General features: G+C 37.4%; 1 protein-coding gene across 10 annotated transcripts in view; it reads left to right on the top strand.

Annotated features, from left to right (window-relative positions):
• Positions 1-16,948, top strand: part of ptprea (protein tyrosine phosphatase receptor type Ea) — a 52,305-nt gene extending 35,357 nt beyond the window's left edge. For 3 of the 10 annotated variants that reach the window (XM_020712356.3, XM_020712357.3, XM_078937858.1), the window contains 20 exons: positions 6,148-6,225; positions 6,805-6,901; positions 7,362-7,435; positions 8,092-8,136; positions 8,954-9,090; positions 9,781-9,871; positions 10,456-10,532; positions 10,673-10,709; positions 10,822-10,919; positions 11,505-11,624; positions 11,750-11,913; positions 12,133-12,268; positions 12,359-12,508; positions 12,937-13,030; positions 13,120-13,196; positions 13,284-13,418; positions 13,527-13,652; positions 14,905-15,056; positions 15,138-15,273; positions 15,366-16,948. In XM_020712356.3, coding sequence (XP_020568015.1) covers positions 6,153-6,225; positions 6,805-6,901; positions 7,362-7,435; positions 8,092-8,136; positions 8,954-9,090; positions 9,781-9,871; positions 10,456-10,532; positions 10,673-10,709; positions 10,822-10,919; positions 11,505-11,624; positions 11,750-11,913; positions 12,133-12,268; positions 12,359-12,508; positions 12,937-13,030; positions 13,120-13,196; positions 13,284-13,418; positions 13,527-13,652; positions 14,905-15,056; positions 15,138-15,273; positions 15,366-15,440 — 2,094 coding nt within the window. In that variant the 5' untranslated portion in view covers positions 6,148-6,152 and the 3' untranslated portion in view covers positions 15,441-16,948. Of the gene's footprint in view, positions 1-6,147; positions 6,226-6,804; positions 6,902-7,082; positions 7,259-7,361; positions 7,436-8,091; positions 8,137-8,953; positions 9,091-9,780; positions 9,872-10,455; positions 10,533-10,672; positions 10,710-10,821; positions 10,920-11,504; positions 11,625-11,749; positions 11,914-12,132; positions 12,269-12,358; positions 12,509-12,936; positions 13,031-13,119; positions 13,197-13,283; positions 13,419-13,526; positions 13,653-14,904; positions 15,057-15,137; positions 15,274-15,365 lie in introns of those variants that run through there. The other 7 variants (XM_020712358.3, XM_020712359.3, XM_004080448.4 and 4 more) reach the window with 5 other exon arrangements.
• The last annotated feature ends 487 nt before the right edge of the window (positions 16,949-17,435 follow it).

Here is a 17,435-nt window from a genome sequence, read left to right as displayed (position 1 = left end):
CCAATATGGAAAAGTTCCAGTTAAAAACATATTGTAACACTGAAAGCCTTAAACAATAGTTCATGTAACTTCTGTGTTAATATTTTGAATTTCCCCTTGATTTAATTAAACAGATTTTTAAAAGCCTAGGTATAATAATAAAAACTGCCTGATAAAGTTCTTTTAAACACAATCTAAAATAAATTTCAGAATCTATTTGAAAATATTGACTTGGCCCTTTAACTGGTTTTAATACTAAAATTAAAACAAATAATACATTAAAAAATGTGTTGCACATCTTTTCTGAAATTTGCATGTGATGTAAGCAGTTCAAGTCTATCTGGTGCTTTAATAAACAAATATTTTTTAACTTTGGTGCTTTTCAAACAAGTGCATCTAAAGACTTTAAGTGAATTTTACGGGAACACTGATTTCTTGTGTATCTCACAAGTGTTATGTTGGTGACAGCACTGCTGTTTCTGTTACCATGGAAGCTGACTTATTAAATAGTGGCACATCAAAAATTTGGTGTGTTTTTTTAAAGGTTGAATGCATCCACATTAGATGTATTAAACAAACTGGAGCAGTTTTCTTTGCTTTTGTGGATTTATAAAAGAAACCTGTGTCCACAAGGTCTGCACTGTTATCCACTCAGAAGTCCTGTTATGGATTTTAGTCTCAAAGAAGAGCCAGCAGGAACGGTCATATTAGTTCAAAAAAGGGCAAAACGGAATATTTGTCCAAGTGGGTTGCACGGCATGCAACATCTGCTGGAGCAGATGGACATCACAGCACTATTTCCTTAGTCAAGTCTGTGAATTTAGTGCAGTCTCCTTAAAATAGCTGACCTGGCTCAGGTTTTGCATCTCTGTGTAACCCCTGCAGAAACCTGGAAGTGTGGTTTGAGGACGACCAAAACAAGTGTGGTGACCTTGTTGGAACTGGCCAAAACTGAATTCTCTCTTGACCCGGCACCTTATTTCTTTCAAATGATTTAATGAGATCTGACAGGATGCTGCAGCACTGGATTGTTTTGACTACCTCTGGTTATTTGCCTTGCATTTCCACAAGGTAAAGGTTATCAAATAGAATGGGTCGAACTTCTACACTTCCGGATTTGTGACCTTTAGCTTAATTAATTCTGTGTTTTTAATCAAACATTCTTGCACAACTACCCAACCTTATAAGCATGATAAAGTCTTTGGACTAACTACAAGTTAGCATTGTGATACCACTATGTATGTTAACACTGGAGCTAAAGATCTTGTGTTACAGCACTTTCATTTTTTTCAGAACCTTTGTCACTAAGCGGAACTTCAGTCTCATTTGTTTCACCTACACAAGACACTCGCTAGTTTTACTTTGAAAAAGGGAAGGTTCAACAACACTATTTTGAAGAGTTGTTTATTTCTGGTGACAGTAACGCTGTACATTTGGCTTATTTTGAGGTTGTTAACTTAAAATCCAACATTTTTCTGCATTCATTTTTCCTTAATTGTATTTTTACTACACTCTACTAGATTTATAAAGATCGCAAAGCAGAAATCTTGGACGTCACGAATATTTGTACTTGTATTTTCAGGAGCAAATTGGGAGTATCTGAGTACTCGGATACTCGTTACAGCCCTAATGAAAGGACAGTTGGATAGGACACAATCAGTGCTCAGTGGGACTGACAGTGCACCGTTTCTGCCAAAGATGGTTAATTTTAGAAGGAAAAAATCAAATTCGACGATATATGATATTGATTTGGCGAATTTGTATAGATTTAAAATGCTGTCATTACAATAATGTAACTATTTGTGAACGTCCTTCAGCGGCTGATTCTTGCTTTCCACTGAACCCTAGACCTCTAGTTGGCAGCACTCGGCCTTTTTGAGCAGCTCTACACCGCACAAAACAAGTACAAGATCTCAGCAAAAAGCAGCTTGTTTTGTTGTTAACGTATAAAAACGCGGATTGCAGTGCTTCGTAGCGGGCTCAGGAAAGAACGAGTGTAGCAGGGCAGCTGTGCAGCGGCTCATGCACGGAGCATCAGCCAAAATGTTGTTGGCAAAGTGGGTCAAAGTTCTGCAGAAACTCACAGCAGTAGATTCTAGTTTAGAGACCTGATGGATCAGAGTGATCTGTAAAACACTCTGAAAAAGGCCATCGCCGTGGCGATGAGCAGTGAAATATGTGTTTACGTCAGCATGTGAGCAAACAGAGTTGCAGTGCAATTTCCCTTTCTTTTCTTTTAGTTCCAAAAAAGGTTGTTTTATTTGATGCTTCCAGTCTAAAAAGTGTGAAAAAGAAGCAAGTTGTGACTTTTTTAACAAAAAACCAAAAAAAAACTAAATTAAAAAACAGAAATACCTCAAAACATCAGTATCTTCAAGATTAACTTATCCTCCAAATCAAAACACACAAAAAATTCCTTACGAATGTACACTTTTTTCTATATGTGAACTGTAGATAAAGAATTTCCTGTGGCCCTCTTGTGAAATGAAATGTGCTACCTGTGCATGTCCACATTGTGGTGTGCCTGCTGTGAGATATCCAGGTATTTACAGGAGGCAGACTGTAATCAGTGCAGACCGGGCTGTGACTCGTAGAGCCAGCTGGGTGCTGAACCTCCATCAGAAAACACCAGAGCTGCTGACGTTTGGGCATGAAAATTATGATTTAAAGCGCCAATAAGTGAACCTTGTGTCATGTTCATGACATTATTAAAAAAAAAATTTGAAGAAAAAAAAATTACAGATTGTCCCCAGGTGTGAGTGTGAGTGTGCATGGGTGTGTGATATGTGTGACCCTGCGACGGACTGGCAACCTGTCCAGGGTGTCCCCTGCCTTTACCCATAAGTGGCCGGGATAGGCCCCGGCAGCCCCGTGACCCTGAAAGGGCCAAACGAAAGAAGATGAATGAATGAATGAATGTATTATCTATCTTGTAAATTTCGGACAAATAAGGGGAAAAAAACCTGATAAGTATCTCAAAATCTTTTTGACCTTTGTACCATTTACACAATACACACTATATGGAGCTATTTTTCTGATATCATGCCGATATTTTTCCTCCTCCTAACTGTGTATGCTTTGATGATTCATTGCTTCCCAAGGGCCCAGAGATCAAAGTTTAATAATATTTTTTTCAACAGGGAGGATTCAGACGGCCCTGTGTTGTGTCAAATTATGAAACTTTACAAATTATTTGAAGGACACTGGTTGAAGACGCTTCTCATAATAATTTTTTTTTTTTTTTTACAGAGTGATAGAAGAAATATGATATTTGAAATTGTATCAATTAATCAAACGGGATAATTCTATTTACAGCAATGTACTAGAAACATGTAGTATTTTTTAATTAAGTAATTGAATGCTTAATTAATTTTAACTAATTTGGTATTTTTAAAGGAAATTTGAATTTGAAAATTAGTTTCCTGGTTTTTAATTCTACTTTTATGAAATTTTAGCACACATGGTAGTAGAAATTAAAGACTTGGCACATTATCAGTTATATTGCAGTTGTGATTACACAAAACATTTGAATAAAACTGGTAAACATTTTTATAGTTTTACAGTTGTTGCTATTTTTAGTGGAAATGACATCACTAAATCCTGACTTTTTTTTATTTTTTTTTTAAGAAAGGACAAAAAGGCACATAACCAGTCCTGACAAAATCATGGTAAAGCTGAGACTTCGTCTGCCATCTTTCACCTCGTTTGTGCCAATATCCATCAATTTTCCGAACCCACTTAATCCCTTTTGGGGTCATGGGGTTGCTGGAGCCTTCCCAACTACATTTGGTTGAAGGTGGGGTACACCCTTAACAGATGTAGTCCTGTGCCAATATTCATGCTCCAAAAAAAAGAAGAAGAAAAAAACCATCCAACAGTTTCCAAAATTCACCTTTGGTAAAAGTTATCATAAATATACAATGCAATGATAAAAATGGGATAAGGTCATGAAACTTGGCTACTAGGGTAGTTATTTTTATTGTAAAGGAGGTGCATTATGTTGGAGTAAATGGAGACGGACATGTATGAAAGTTTGGTAATGGTTGTAATGGTTACTGTCATTCTTGTCATTACTTTGTTCTTTATTACATAATCAGTTGGAATGGAAGTGCATTTCCTGTCACTATAGTTGATTCTTTTAGTTTGTAGTACATACTAAAACTTTACCGGAGTCACAGAGCTGTCTTTCTAGTTGGGTAACCCATGTCACTTTTACTACAAGAAAATAAAATTGGCTGTCTAGTTGGTTAAGACAAATGTCCATCCATAAAGGTTCTTGCAAAGGACTTCTACCGGAAAATAGGGTCGCCCTAGAGCTCCATCCTGCCTGACATGTCCCATGACCCATTTTCATTATGTCTAGCCTAATGCTCGGTGACTAGCTGCTGAGTGTTAAATGGAGGGAGGACAATAGATGAGAGCTCTCACAATGCAGTGATAGCTGTTGTAGTCAAGTCTGACCCATTTAAATGAAGGCAAAAATTAAAAGATGCAAGAAAAGTCGTCTAGACTGATTTATGTTGCTGAAGGAAACTGCACCAAAGGATTTCCAAAAGAATGAAAGAGTGCTGGACAAAGGGAGGAAAGTAAGAGATATTCTCAGAGGCGCTCAAAAAGGCAGGCAGGAAACCAGAGAAACATGGCGGAGTGGTATCTCCAGTGGCGGAGAAGGTAAAGATCTGGGAGATGCTTAAAAAGCAACAAATCTAAGCTGCAAGATTTAGCCATAGGCCAAGCTATAAGCGCTGGGCTGGATGTTGAGTTGTTGCATGCATTAAAAACCAAACAAACATTTGGAATTCCAAATGTTCACATAAACCACAACACAAATAGTCCTGCCTTAAGGATGCTCACACTCTCTTGCAAGCTGGTCACATTTTAGCAGCAAAGGAGGAGATAAAGCACAGCAGGGAGAGGTGCTCCTCCTATCTTCTCATTAGAATTCCCTCATCAGTCATTCCCACATGGTTTGGTCCTGACATGTCAGGGTTTATTAATCGCTCCTGGAACTATTATTGAGCTGGACCTTCTGCTCCTTCTCTCTCTGCTGCAATGGCTGTCTTTGGTTGGCTGCCTGCACATTCCCCCGGTGTCCCGCTTGGACGCGGAGCAGGACACTGCGGCACAACGTGGACGCTTGAACAGTATCTTCATTGACTAAGCTCTTGGCCTCGGCTTTCTTTCCTCTGCAGCTGCAATCTAGCAGACACCCACGCTAGCACACCTGCAACCTTTTCAGTGGTCGCTGTTGGTGCATTCCAGCTCCTTGAATTCTTCAGAAGAAACAGTGTTTAAAGCTGCAAACAGCAGAGCTGTTAAAACTCGATTTAAGGAGTGAACAACTGAAAACTGCTCTAAAAATGACAAGATGACCACTCTCATTAAAGTCGATTCAAATGATGGGGATTTGTGTGAGTGTTTCTGTGTAATTGAAGGAAAGGAAAGAAAAACTGAAAAAGAAAAGATGTGTTTAACAGCTGAAATTAGTTTGAATGCTTATTTTTAGAATAGTTTTGCTAGTATTTGTGCTGTGCTGGTGTTTTCAGACTTCCAAAGCAAAACACTCCAAAATCTTACACAAGCAATATCCTGGAAATCCTGTGTGTTCCGGCATGGCATTGCTACTGAAATAGCTGAAGGAAAACAGCTGCTATCAGCTGGATCAGGCGAACTTAGTGATTACTTTTTTTCCTTACTGATAATAATATGAACACAGGTAGTTAAAGCATTTCTCAAATAGTAATTAAAATCGCGCTTCAATAAAATAAATGGCTACAATTTAAATTAGCAATCAGTTTTAAATGTTTTAACCTATTTTTCTTTTCTTCTTTGATGTAAAACATACTATTATAAGCAGCCCAATTGTTCAAAAACGAAAGCATTGCGCCATCAAATGGACATGTTCAGAACTGCGCTTGAGATTTATGACTGCACTAATAAATGGCCAGGATATGAGTGTGTTGTTCCATTGTGTCCTTGTGAACTTTGCACCGAGGAGCGCATTCCTGAAAACTCCAGTCATGAACGAGCGAGCATGCGTCAGATCTGTCAAACGCTTTTGTACACCCTGAATAGAGATATTATCCGGCCACCGTCTTCTCGTGCATCTTGATTGCAGAAATGCCTGCTTCTAAATTTAATATCCTCCTTCATTTTGTTTTCCCGCAGACACAATGGTGCCTCTTGTGTTTCTGGTGGTAGCCACAACAACATCCAATTCGACAAGCAATGGCAACCAAACAAAAGGTAAGGACAAGGCCAGTTTCACTTCGACATGTGAGCCTGACTGCAGAACGCGTGACAACAACAAATTCCTGCTCCTTGCAGTCATCCCTTTTTGCAGAGATATGATTAGAGCATATCTTCTGCTGTGAATGCACCTGCATAATAATAGCCTTTTCTACAGCTTTGTTATTACCAGATCACAATGAAGCTCAGCAGCCCTGCCCAGTAATTTACAGCTTATTGCAAACTTTCATAACCAGATCTAATAACTAACTTTGTAACTTACTTCAAGCCAAATCTCTATCTTTAGAGCCTCTAATTTTCTGTTACATATAATATGCCGACTAAAGAAATAAGGATGATGCTTATCTGTGTTGACAAAATACTGCTGAGGCGAGTTAATAAATTGGCTCTGTGGTCTGAAAAGAACTCAGAAGGTATTTGGTTTTGCCAAGTATTTATTTAATCAGTTTGTGCATTGCACACTGGATAGCAGCTAGGCATTTGCATGTGTGTATATTGCTGGCCTTGCCCGTTCTTCCTGCCTCTTTGTTGGCGTTACTCCCTGACCTCTCCCTCCCCCTTGATTTTATTCCTCAGAAGATGTTACATCCTCCAACCACCACATCCTTCCCACTGTGCTGGTCGTGCTCTTGCTGCTGATCATCATTGCACTGCTGGTCTGGTATTTCCTCAGGTAAAAAAAAAAAAAGGAACAACAACAAATAAATGAAAAAAATAAAAGAAACCCGGGACAGTCTCAGTTACTTCATTTTTGCACCATGTGCGTTTTTGCCGACTTGTGCTAAACCAGCCTCCGGGGCAGAGCTGTGGGTGACAAACACTTCCTCCTTTTAGTCACCGAGGCGGGGCCCAGCTAGGAAGCTCGGCAAGCTGACTCCCTCGCATGTTCAGTGAGAACGGGGCAGGCGGTGAATGTAGAGCTTCGCAGGCAACTTAAGGGAGTAAAGTTCCAGTTGTGTGTCATATTTTGACTTTTACACTACCTTTAAGGACATCAACTAATGAAAAAAACCACCTCAAGTTTCAGATGGTAGGAAAGATCAATGTCGTCCTTTCGTAGAAAGCGTGTTGTATCCCTAATAAATATTTTTGTATTGTTATTTTGTAACTTGTGTTTTCTTTTGCATTTTAAGGTTAAAAAACCAAAGGAAAGTAGTTGTCACAGCAGTTGACAAGAAAGTACCAAATGGCATCTCGGAGGAACAAGGTAAGACAACTTACATATTGTCTGAGAAATTGTTGCATCTGCAGGCGGTCTTATGCGAGATTTCCTGAAGCTCACATGAAAAAAAAAAAAAAAAAAAAACTGTAGAAGCCATCATCACAATCGTCTATGCCTTTTGTTTTTGCTTGTTCTCCAAGTAAAGCTACTGTTAGTTTGCAAAAAGCAAAGCAGTTCTTACTTATAAACACTAAAAAAAAGTAAAAGAGACCTAATTAGTGTCAAGATTAATAAAGGCTATGCAGAAAATGTTAAAGAACTAGGAGGGGCTGCTGTTGATTCTCAGATACTTTGGAGTGATCCGAGAACGTTTTTCTTAATCTCTGAAGCTGAAGCAATTTGTCTTTTATAGGGTTTGATTTACACTCTAGATTTGTGAGGTTTACTTATTTGTGGTGATTCATAAATGGAAAACAGAATTTTTGGAAGGATCTATATGTCCTTTAACAGAGTGATCATGTAATGTAAGATCTCGGTAATTCTTGGTTATGTTTAAATATTATTTGGGAGGAGCAAAAAATATATATTTTTAAATAATACTAAAAAATTCTACTTTTCTAAAGCAAGCCCAAGGCAAAATCTGATTGTGTTCCTTCCTGTTCTAATTGATGTGATGTGGTGCTGTATTTGCTGTGTTTTAGAGACTGGAGACAGTCCAGAGTCGTTATGCATCACTATACCAAAAGGTCAGGTATACAGGGTGGTGGTATAAGTAGCTAAGTGGTACTAACACCTTCTGCATTTTTCCGGACTGTTGTGAGCATTAACAAAGTGCCTCTGAAGGGTGATGGAAAGGGTTTCTGCCCTGGGGTTCCTGCTTGTGACCTTTAAATGCTTCACAGGTGTGGGCAAGCATGTACCAAAGTGCCATCATGCAGTGTAGAAGTTTCTGAATCTCTAACCCAAACTGGTGTGATTGTAACTGAGTGAATCCCAATCAGAGCACAAATGTAATTGCATTTAGGATTGGGTTCTATAGTTAAAACTACCAGCCAAGCAAACAGTGGAGGGGGGTCAAACTCCAGGTCTCAAGAGCATCTGGGTTGCCATACATTCTTGCCTTACCTATAGTTTACTTGATCAGGTCTTTTTTTGCCAAGAAGAAGTACCAAGAGGTTGGAAAGAAAACCAAGACTGTGGCTCTTGAGGTCACAGCCTGAAAGAAGAGTGTTTGAAATAGCTATGTTTTAAAATAAACATATGAAGGAAGGGAAAATCAAACGAAAATGAGAGTAACAGTAGTGAAAATTCTATTATCCTGCTTCATATCAATTAATAAAAATGCTTTGAAATCGGTTGAATGCATTTAGGGCAGTGTTGTACAGACATTGGCTTTATAAATATAGTAAAACTACAAGTAATTGATTATTTGAGTTGGCGGTTAATTAGCAGGTCAGTACGACACTGATGTATATATTTATGTGAATACAAACAACAACTCATCCATGTCAACCACACCAAGAAAGCAGCAGAAGTGATGTCATTACCATTAAATCTCAACAGAACAACAAACGGTGGTCCTTCTGCCAAGATCCCAATCATCCTCAAAGACCTACACCCCCATCCCAGTTGAGCAACTCGAGGAAGAGTACAGACTCCGTTCAGCTGATGATGGAAAACTCTTCAGGGAGGAGTACATTGTAAGTTTATCTCTTTTGCTTCGTTTTTAAAATTTGATATAAACTTGTACAAAGTTTTAAAAGTAGTATTAGAAGTTGGAGTTTGAGAAATTTTTACATTATGGGTTGAGGTGTGTGTTACTCTTGTTTCCATTTTGTTAGTATTGAAGCATTGATTTATAGTAACATTTATTACCAAATAGAAAAATAAGCAGAAATCAATTTTACACCTTATATTACTCCATACTCCAACGTCGAATATGATGTAGAAAAGAATAAAAGTGTTTTTGATGTAACAACAAGTTATTATCTTGCTGATTTTACATGGTACGTAGTCATGATACAATATGTACAATATGTGTTCATTTTTATCAAGGAAATTCACATGAGCAAGAGGCGCCATTTATTCCATGACACATACTGTTGTCATTCACACTACCAAATAAAAAAGTACCTTTCTTCTATTTGTGTCCGGTGTGAAGCAGATACTCAAAATAATGCATGTCTTGTTGCTTATTTTAATCGCTTAAAAGTTTGAATCGGTTTGAACTGTTCGTCAGTATACAAAAAGGAAGTCGAAACTGTTTTACTTTGATGGATGACTGGTCCACAGATAGTAGAGGAAGTACATGAATGATCAAAATTATTTATTCAGTTGTTGTTCGCTGCTAATAAGGTGTCCTGTCTAAAGCGTGAAACTTTGTCTTGCAGTCGTTACCGTCAGGTAGTGTCCAAGGGACATATGAGGAAGCCAACAAGAATGAAAACAAGGAGAAAAACCGATACCCCAACATCCTTCCCTGTGAGTTTACTTTCGTTTTTGCACAACTTTGGTCTCGAGTCAAACCAAGCACAGTTTCCTGTACAAGCAAAATGGTTTTTACACCTCCCCCAGGTTACAGTTCACATGCACTTTGGTCATCTGTTTGCCTTTTTACCCTCTGCGATTACAACATTTTCATGTTTTAATAATTGTAAGCATTGACTTAAGGGTCTAAAACTAAATGAAATCAAATAGTTATATAATTTAAAAACAGTTATGTGTCACTGCATATTTTTATTTATGGGTTAGTTAGGACTTATTTTCAGTCACTGAAAATAAGCATGATAGTGCGAAAGACCTCTGCAAATATTTATATACTTTAGGGTCAAAATAAACAAAACTTGTGTTGCCTTTGCTATAAGCCCGTCTGCTGCGCTACTGTATGCAGCTTCCTGTGATGTGTGAAAAAAAAAATCCTCCTATCTCTCAGTAATAGAAAAAAAGGACAAATAAGTTCAACTATTTGGTCAGGGTTTTTCAGTATTTTTTCTGGTCTTTGCTTTTCACAAAACTAGCATTTTGTTATATTTCATATTGACATTTACTGTTGTGTTTAATTATAGATGATAATTCCAGAGTGGTGCTGAGTCAACTGGATGGAAACCCCTGTTCAGACTATGTGAATGCCTCTTTTGTTGATGTGAGTTCTTTCTTTATTGTCTAGGATTCTGACAGCATTTGTAGAAATAATTGAGCACATTTTACAAAGTTTGACACTCATATTTTGTCGTAAATATTTAGTGAAATTGTTTTCATTTATTGACTTTTATTTTTTACTAGGGTTACACTGAAAAAAACAAATTCATAGCTGCACAAGGTAAACTTAATTGGTATTTCTGAAGAAAAAATGTAATTTTCATTTATGTTTTATTAAAAAGAAAAAGCTATATTTATTCCTTATTTTTTTGTTGGTTTATTTGTCATTTTAGGTCCAAAGGAAGACACCGTTGCCGATTTCTGGAGGATGGTTTGGGAGCAGAAGGTGGCAACTGTTGTCATGCTGACAAATTTAAAAGAAAGAAAAGAGGTGCATTGTTTTTTTGTTCACTAAGCTTTTTGCAGTTTACAGATTTTTTTTTTTACAAAATCATATATTGTAAGGTCACCTCCCCTCCTGATACACAATACAGCTTCACAAATTCGATTTTGATAACAGGAGTCTAGTAGTGGTATCACTTCAACTCCTCATCCTCCACCTCTAATCTCTGCTAACACCTGCTGCTTTGCTGTAATTACAACGGTTCTGTTGTGAATCAGGACCGAAGAAAAAGAGAAGGAGAAAAGTGGAAAAGGATCAATAAGAGGAGGACTGGCGGCCATTTAAAATCAGTGTGTGAATGGGTTGAAATCAATGGCTGTGTAATGTGTAATTAAGTCCTCAAAAGCAGTGTGGTAATCACCCAGCAGAGCTCCTTATTGAGTGTTTTCAGCCCTCTCTCACTCCTAAAGGAGACTGATTGGCTGTGAAATTGAAGCACAAGCATGGGCATGTCAGCTTTGCTGAACCTGTGCATTACTGCTATTTATTTTATTCTATAAAAAGTCATTGAATATGTTATGAAAAGCTTGTTTTTTTTTTAGTTTATGATTTCTGTATGTTGTTTCTCTGCAGGACAAGTGTTACCAATACTGGCCAGATCAGGGGTGTTGGACTTATGGGAATGTGAGGGTGGCCGTTGAAGACTTCACTGTCCTGGTGGACTACACCATTCGAAAGTTCTGTGTACAATATGTATGTTCAAGCTTCCCATGAGCTTAAAATTTATAATTCTCTCTTCACAGAAATTATTATTATTTTTTATTTAACAACATTCAGAAATGAGGTAAAACTCTGCCTTCCCTTTTGTGTTTGTGCAGCAAGCCAGCGAGGCCGCTAAGACTCCGCGTCTGGTCACTCAGCTTCACTTTACCAGCTGGCCGGACTTCGGTGTTCCTTTCTCCCCCATCGGCATGCTAAAGTTCCTCAAAAAGGTCAAGGCAGTGAATCCGCCCTTTTCTGGGCCTATTGTGGTCCATTGCAGGTACAAAATGCTGGGCTCACAAAACTGAATGTGTGTTAACTGGAATCCTCTGATTTCCTCAAGAGTGTTCCTTAGCAAACAAATATTTTGGCTTACTATGACGAAACATATGTTTTCAAGCACAGAGGTTCCTTTTTTTTGCCTCTTGCCGTCCAATATTTTTAGGTATTAGCTGAGCAATGTGCTTACTCTGTGTGCTCTTTGTTTGCGTGTCTCCAGCGCCGGTGTTGGGAGAACAGGAACCTTTATTGTCATAGATGCAATGATTGACATGATGCACGCCGAGCAGAAAGTCGACGTGTTTGGCTTCGTTTCTAGGATACGAGAGCAGCGGTCGCAGCTCATCCAGACAGATGTGAGTCAGGGTTTGACTGTTTTCTTCCTGAATCACTGATAATCCCGTTGTATTTGACACAAATGTGCCCATCAAATAATCTCTCTGCAGATGCAGTACTCATTTGTCTACCAGGCCCTGCTTGAATACTACCTCTATGGAGACACAGAGTTGGACGTGTCCACTCTAGAAGGACATCTGCACAAACTGCACAACACCTTTGCAGACGGTGACCGGGTCGGCCTGGAGGAAGAATTTAAAGTACGAATTTAGATTCCACACTGGGATTAGTTGAAGTGATTCGCACGTATAGGAGATGCTAATAAAGCCTCTTAGTTTCACAATTTATCATGTCCCAATTTGATGTCATGTGGGTTTTTTTTTTGAGGAAATACCATTTACTTGGAAATACTGTTTTGTGGAATAAGTAGTTATTTTTATTCTGTTTCTCCAAAATGATTTTTGATATTTTTTACTTACAAAATTAGTTCATTTAAGCAGGAATTGAAAACTGCTGATCATTTGCCTTTCACAGTTACAGATGAATAACAGAATACGTCTAGAAAAAATTAAGTATTGCTGTAAAAATTAAAAAATTCAGACAAGCTAATTATATGATTTGTTTGAGCAAAGGTCAGTTTACATTCAAACCTAACACATGGGCAATTCTTTTTTTGATTTCTACTCAGAAACTGACCAACATGCGAATAATGAAGGAGAACATGAGAACGGGGAATCTCCCTGCCAACATGAAGAAGAACCGAGTTCTTCAAATAATTCCGTGTAAGGGATTTAGGAACTGTTTTTTTTGTTAGTCACTTTATGGAAAATGTCCATCATGTGCATGTTTTTATGCTTTTTGTCCACTTTAGATGACTTCAATAGAGTTATACTCTCAATGAGACGAGGTCAGGAGTTCACAGATTATATCAATGCATCATTTATAGATGTAAGTTTTTCTTGTTGAAGTTTTTAGATATTTAGGAGTTTGTATACATTTAATGACTAAATGAATACATTTTTTGTGGTGAATTAGGGATACAGACAGAAGGACTACTTCATCGCCACACAGGGCCCTCTGTCTCACACTGTGGAGGACTTTTGGAGGATGGTGTGGGAGTGGAAATGTCACTCCATTGTCATGCTCACTGAGCTCCAGGAGAGGGAGCAGGTGAGCTGTAATTTCCAATACCTCCATTACCTTTTTAAAAAATATATATTTTAGACAAAGCGTCTTTAAAAATAAGCTTCTCTGGGCTCTTTTGTGTGTCTTTTGCAGGACAAATGTTTCCAGTACTGGCCCACAGATGACTCGGTCACCTATGGAAATTACATTGTGGAGCTGAAGGGAGACACTCTGTGTGAAACCTTTAGCCTACGAGACCTGGTACTCACCTTTGTTCCGGTAAGCAAATCCTTGCCCTATCTGTCAGTAAGGCTGGGTGATATAGAATTTTTTATATAACAATATAGTTTTTTTCATATCAGACGATAACAAAATATATCATAATATAATCCAAATAACTATTTGTCAAATTTGAACACTCTACTCATAAGAGAAATGTGTAACCATCAGCAGTTGGTTTAGATTTAAATGTTAATTTCCTATCATACTTTAAACATAACAGATGCACTGAAGGAACACGATTAAAGCAAAAGCTTTCAAGTTTAAAAAAAAAGCATAAATAAGCAGAATGCTAAATTTCTTGATCAGTTCCAATTAAAGACATAACATTGATTTTACAAATACATTCTAAGGTTTTCAAATTTTGCAGAACATGCATAGAATTGACAAAATATCCTGTGGATAAGCTAGAAACTAAAGGAAAATATTCTGAATTCCTTTTGGTAGTTTAGACTGGTAAATAACTGTAATACCTCCACACATTGAGCCGAAATTGAAATGAAAAAATATATATATATATTAGTTTTTATGTTATACATCATTAACATTAAAGCTGTAGCTCTCACAGGTGAAGGGGGCGGAAGGATTCAGCACATCTGACAGGTCACAGTTTTTGGTGTAACATGGGCTCTGTAATGATACAAAGACACTGCTGAAACACAGTGGATTTAGTTCTGTTATTATTTTTATGAAGTAGCGTTTTTTATTAATGTCCTATGAATTAGTTTTGTTTTATTTCCCTCCTAAGTCTTAAAGTCTGGTCCGTGAAAATACTTTAAACTGGTCCGTTTTTACATTTAGGTGACACATAGAACAGCTCGTTATCATACCATCATTAGTATAATAGTATTGGCTTCTAACAACAGCGCTGTCTCCAAATCAACACTTTTCATTCATCTGTGTACATGTCCTACTTATACATTCAAAGTAAATTATAATTCGTGGAACTGTTTCTGTTGTTAAGGTCTTTACAGGAATTTTCCCAAACTAATAGAAAGTTTTTGCTTAAAATATTTTTGGCTTCTGATAAATAGTTTTGACATGAGAGACTCCCATCCCATGTGTATTTTATTACCTTAGACCCACATCAGTTTTTCTGGAACTTGGCAGTACATCCCTGCCTCCCAGAAAGTCCAACTATCATCAGTCGCACAGATCAAGCACTGAAAGCTCGCCTCCTTTTCTTGGACTGCTGATAAATGATCCTCCATTGGTGTCATAATTTCACTTATTAGGACATTTCTTCTCACAGGAGAAGCAGACGAGGACGATCAGGCACTTTCATTTCCATGGGTGGCCAGAGGTCGGCATCCCTGCCGAGGGGAAAGGCATGATTGACATCATCGCCTCCGTGCAGAAACAGCAACAGCAGTCTGGGAACCATCCCATTGTCGTACACTGCAGGTAGCGGCTCCTTATATTAAACAGCATATGTCTGAGAGTTGAGTACCTTTTGTTCCTGAAAGTTTTTTTTTCGCGCTGCAGTGCGGGTGCAGGGCGAACAGGTACGTTCATTGCACTGAGTAATATCTTGGAACGAGTCAAAGCAGAAGGCCTGATGGACGTGTTTCAGACTGTGAAGAGTTTACGCATGCAGAGACCTCATATGGTCCAAACTGTGGTAAGCTTTCTCCTGTAAACCGAAAAATTCCGAATTTTTTATTTCATTGCCTATCATCTTATCTCTCCCTCTGTTTTTTTTTTTTCCTGCAGGAGCAATATGATTTCTGCTACAGGGTGGTACAAGACTTTGTTGACATTTTTTCAGACTATGCCAATTTTAAATGAGATTTGCCTTAAAAGATCTTTTTAAATGTTCTTTTCTAAAGCAGTTTTGTCCGTCTTCTTTGTGGCTCTTTAACTTGGCCAAATGATCTTCTATTTTGCTATGCACTTGTCCAACCATTAACTCCAGCTACAGTATATAAGATGATGAAGAAAAAAAGTTAAAATAATAATGTATATGTTACCAAATGTATATTAAATGCCCATGTCACAATGTGTTACAGTTTGTCTCTAATTTTACTTTTATTGTATATGTTGTATCTTAAATGTTTATCTAAGTGTTATTTTGGAGTGACAACATATTTTTAAAAGTTGTAGGTATTGTAAATGTATTTATGTATTGACAGTGACATTCCTCTCTTGCTTGCAAAATATTATATTAAGGTTAAGATTTTTATTTCTCATTTGTAAAAAAGAAAAAAACCTAAAAAAAAAAACTCTTGCTCTTTTGATTGCTTCTGACATTAAAGGAGACACTGAGGCTTAATTCTTTGTTCACGTTTATCAAGAATCAAGCCCAACATGAATGTGATGCTCTAACAGAAAACTTGTCAGAGTTATTTAATAATTTCAAGCATAATGTGTTTGTGAATTAAACATTAAAGACTGAGTTGAGTTTTGGACAACAGGTTCAGGCAGATGTCTGTTCAATGTTCAGAAACAGAGATGAAAGCCCATTAAATCAACTTTATAAGATGCATTTGTAAGAAAAACATTCAACATTGAGATGTTAGGACTAAAATCTACCTTTTTTCTGTAGACAGCAGGATGTATTTTTGCTAAAAATGACTGTACACCCAAAAGCACATCACAGAGACCTTTTATGCTAAAGAGAACCTTTTTACTGGTTTGGTCGTAATAGAGATTTTTCACAAATTTGTATAATTTTCTTAGTTGTTAAATCCTGGAATGATAAGTTTGAAGCAGAGAGAAAGGCCTACAAAAGTGATTTTGAAAGCCACATCACATAATTATGGTGTCTTAGTGCCTGCTTTGAGCCAGAAAAACAACAATAGAACAAATGTTCTCCTTATTCCTAATATTTTTAAAAACTAAGGTTTGTTTTTTTCCATTCTGTTGATAAAAATCAAGAAAATACTTATTTTGGAAAGTATTTGAATGTTTAACATAATTTATGTGTATTTCTTTATAGTTAATGACTCCATCTGGTACTCATATTAAATTATTTTTCATTTTTGGCTGTATGTAAATGCTACATGACAAAGTGCTAACCTGAAAGTTGCTATTCAGCAGGAAGCTGAAATGATCATTTCTGGTCTTTTAGTTACTTGTACATTAAGTATTTGTGAGGGATGTGACTTGCATTAAGCAGACTATCTTAAGACTTTTTCACTGGACTTATTTTCTGTCTATGTGGTAAATTTCTGAATAGTGATGAAGGTCTGTTCCAACCGCAGCTCATTGCCTTTGCTTTCTCTGTGGGTGGTCTATCCATTTTTAGACGCTGTCTTTAAAATGCGAGTTGCAATATTAAATTGACCTAAAAATGCTCTGGTTGTCTGTGAAATCATTTTTTTTTTCAAAAATATGGGTGCTGTTTTCACACACACTCCTTTATCTTATCTGAATGTAATAATTATACCTAGGAGAAAAAATATATTTTAGACAAATCTTATTGTCACATCTGCATTGTCAAGATTTGTTGCTTTTCTGAGTTGCACAACGGAATCAGCCAGCAGGGGGCAATGGTTTATTTAGCACACATACATAATATGAATTTCCATAAACATCTTTACATCTGGTCCCACTGTAACCCTTGTGCTATCTTAGGCTCTTTAATATTGTGAGTTGGGTCATCTAGACCCACTAGACAGTGCTCTGAACCTTTTTTCTTCAATGATTTATGATCTTCACTGGTGTCCATGGATTACATGAAATCTTCTTACCCTTTATCCACCTTTGCCATGGTAGGGAGAACACGTCAATGTAAGGGTGGGGTCATCTAAGATAGCACAAGGGTTAAGTAAAGCTCAATTA

This window comes from Oryzias latipes, chromosome 19 (assembly GCF_053564925.1).
Source record: "Oryzias latipes strain Hd-rR chromosome 19, Olatipes_Hd-rR_3.1".
Taxonomy (NCBI): Eukaryota; Metazoa; Chordata; class Actinopteri; order Beloniformes; family Adrianichthyidae; genus Oryzias; species Oryzias latipes.
This window is presented reverse-complemented; position numbering and strand designations above follow the sequence as displayed.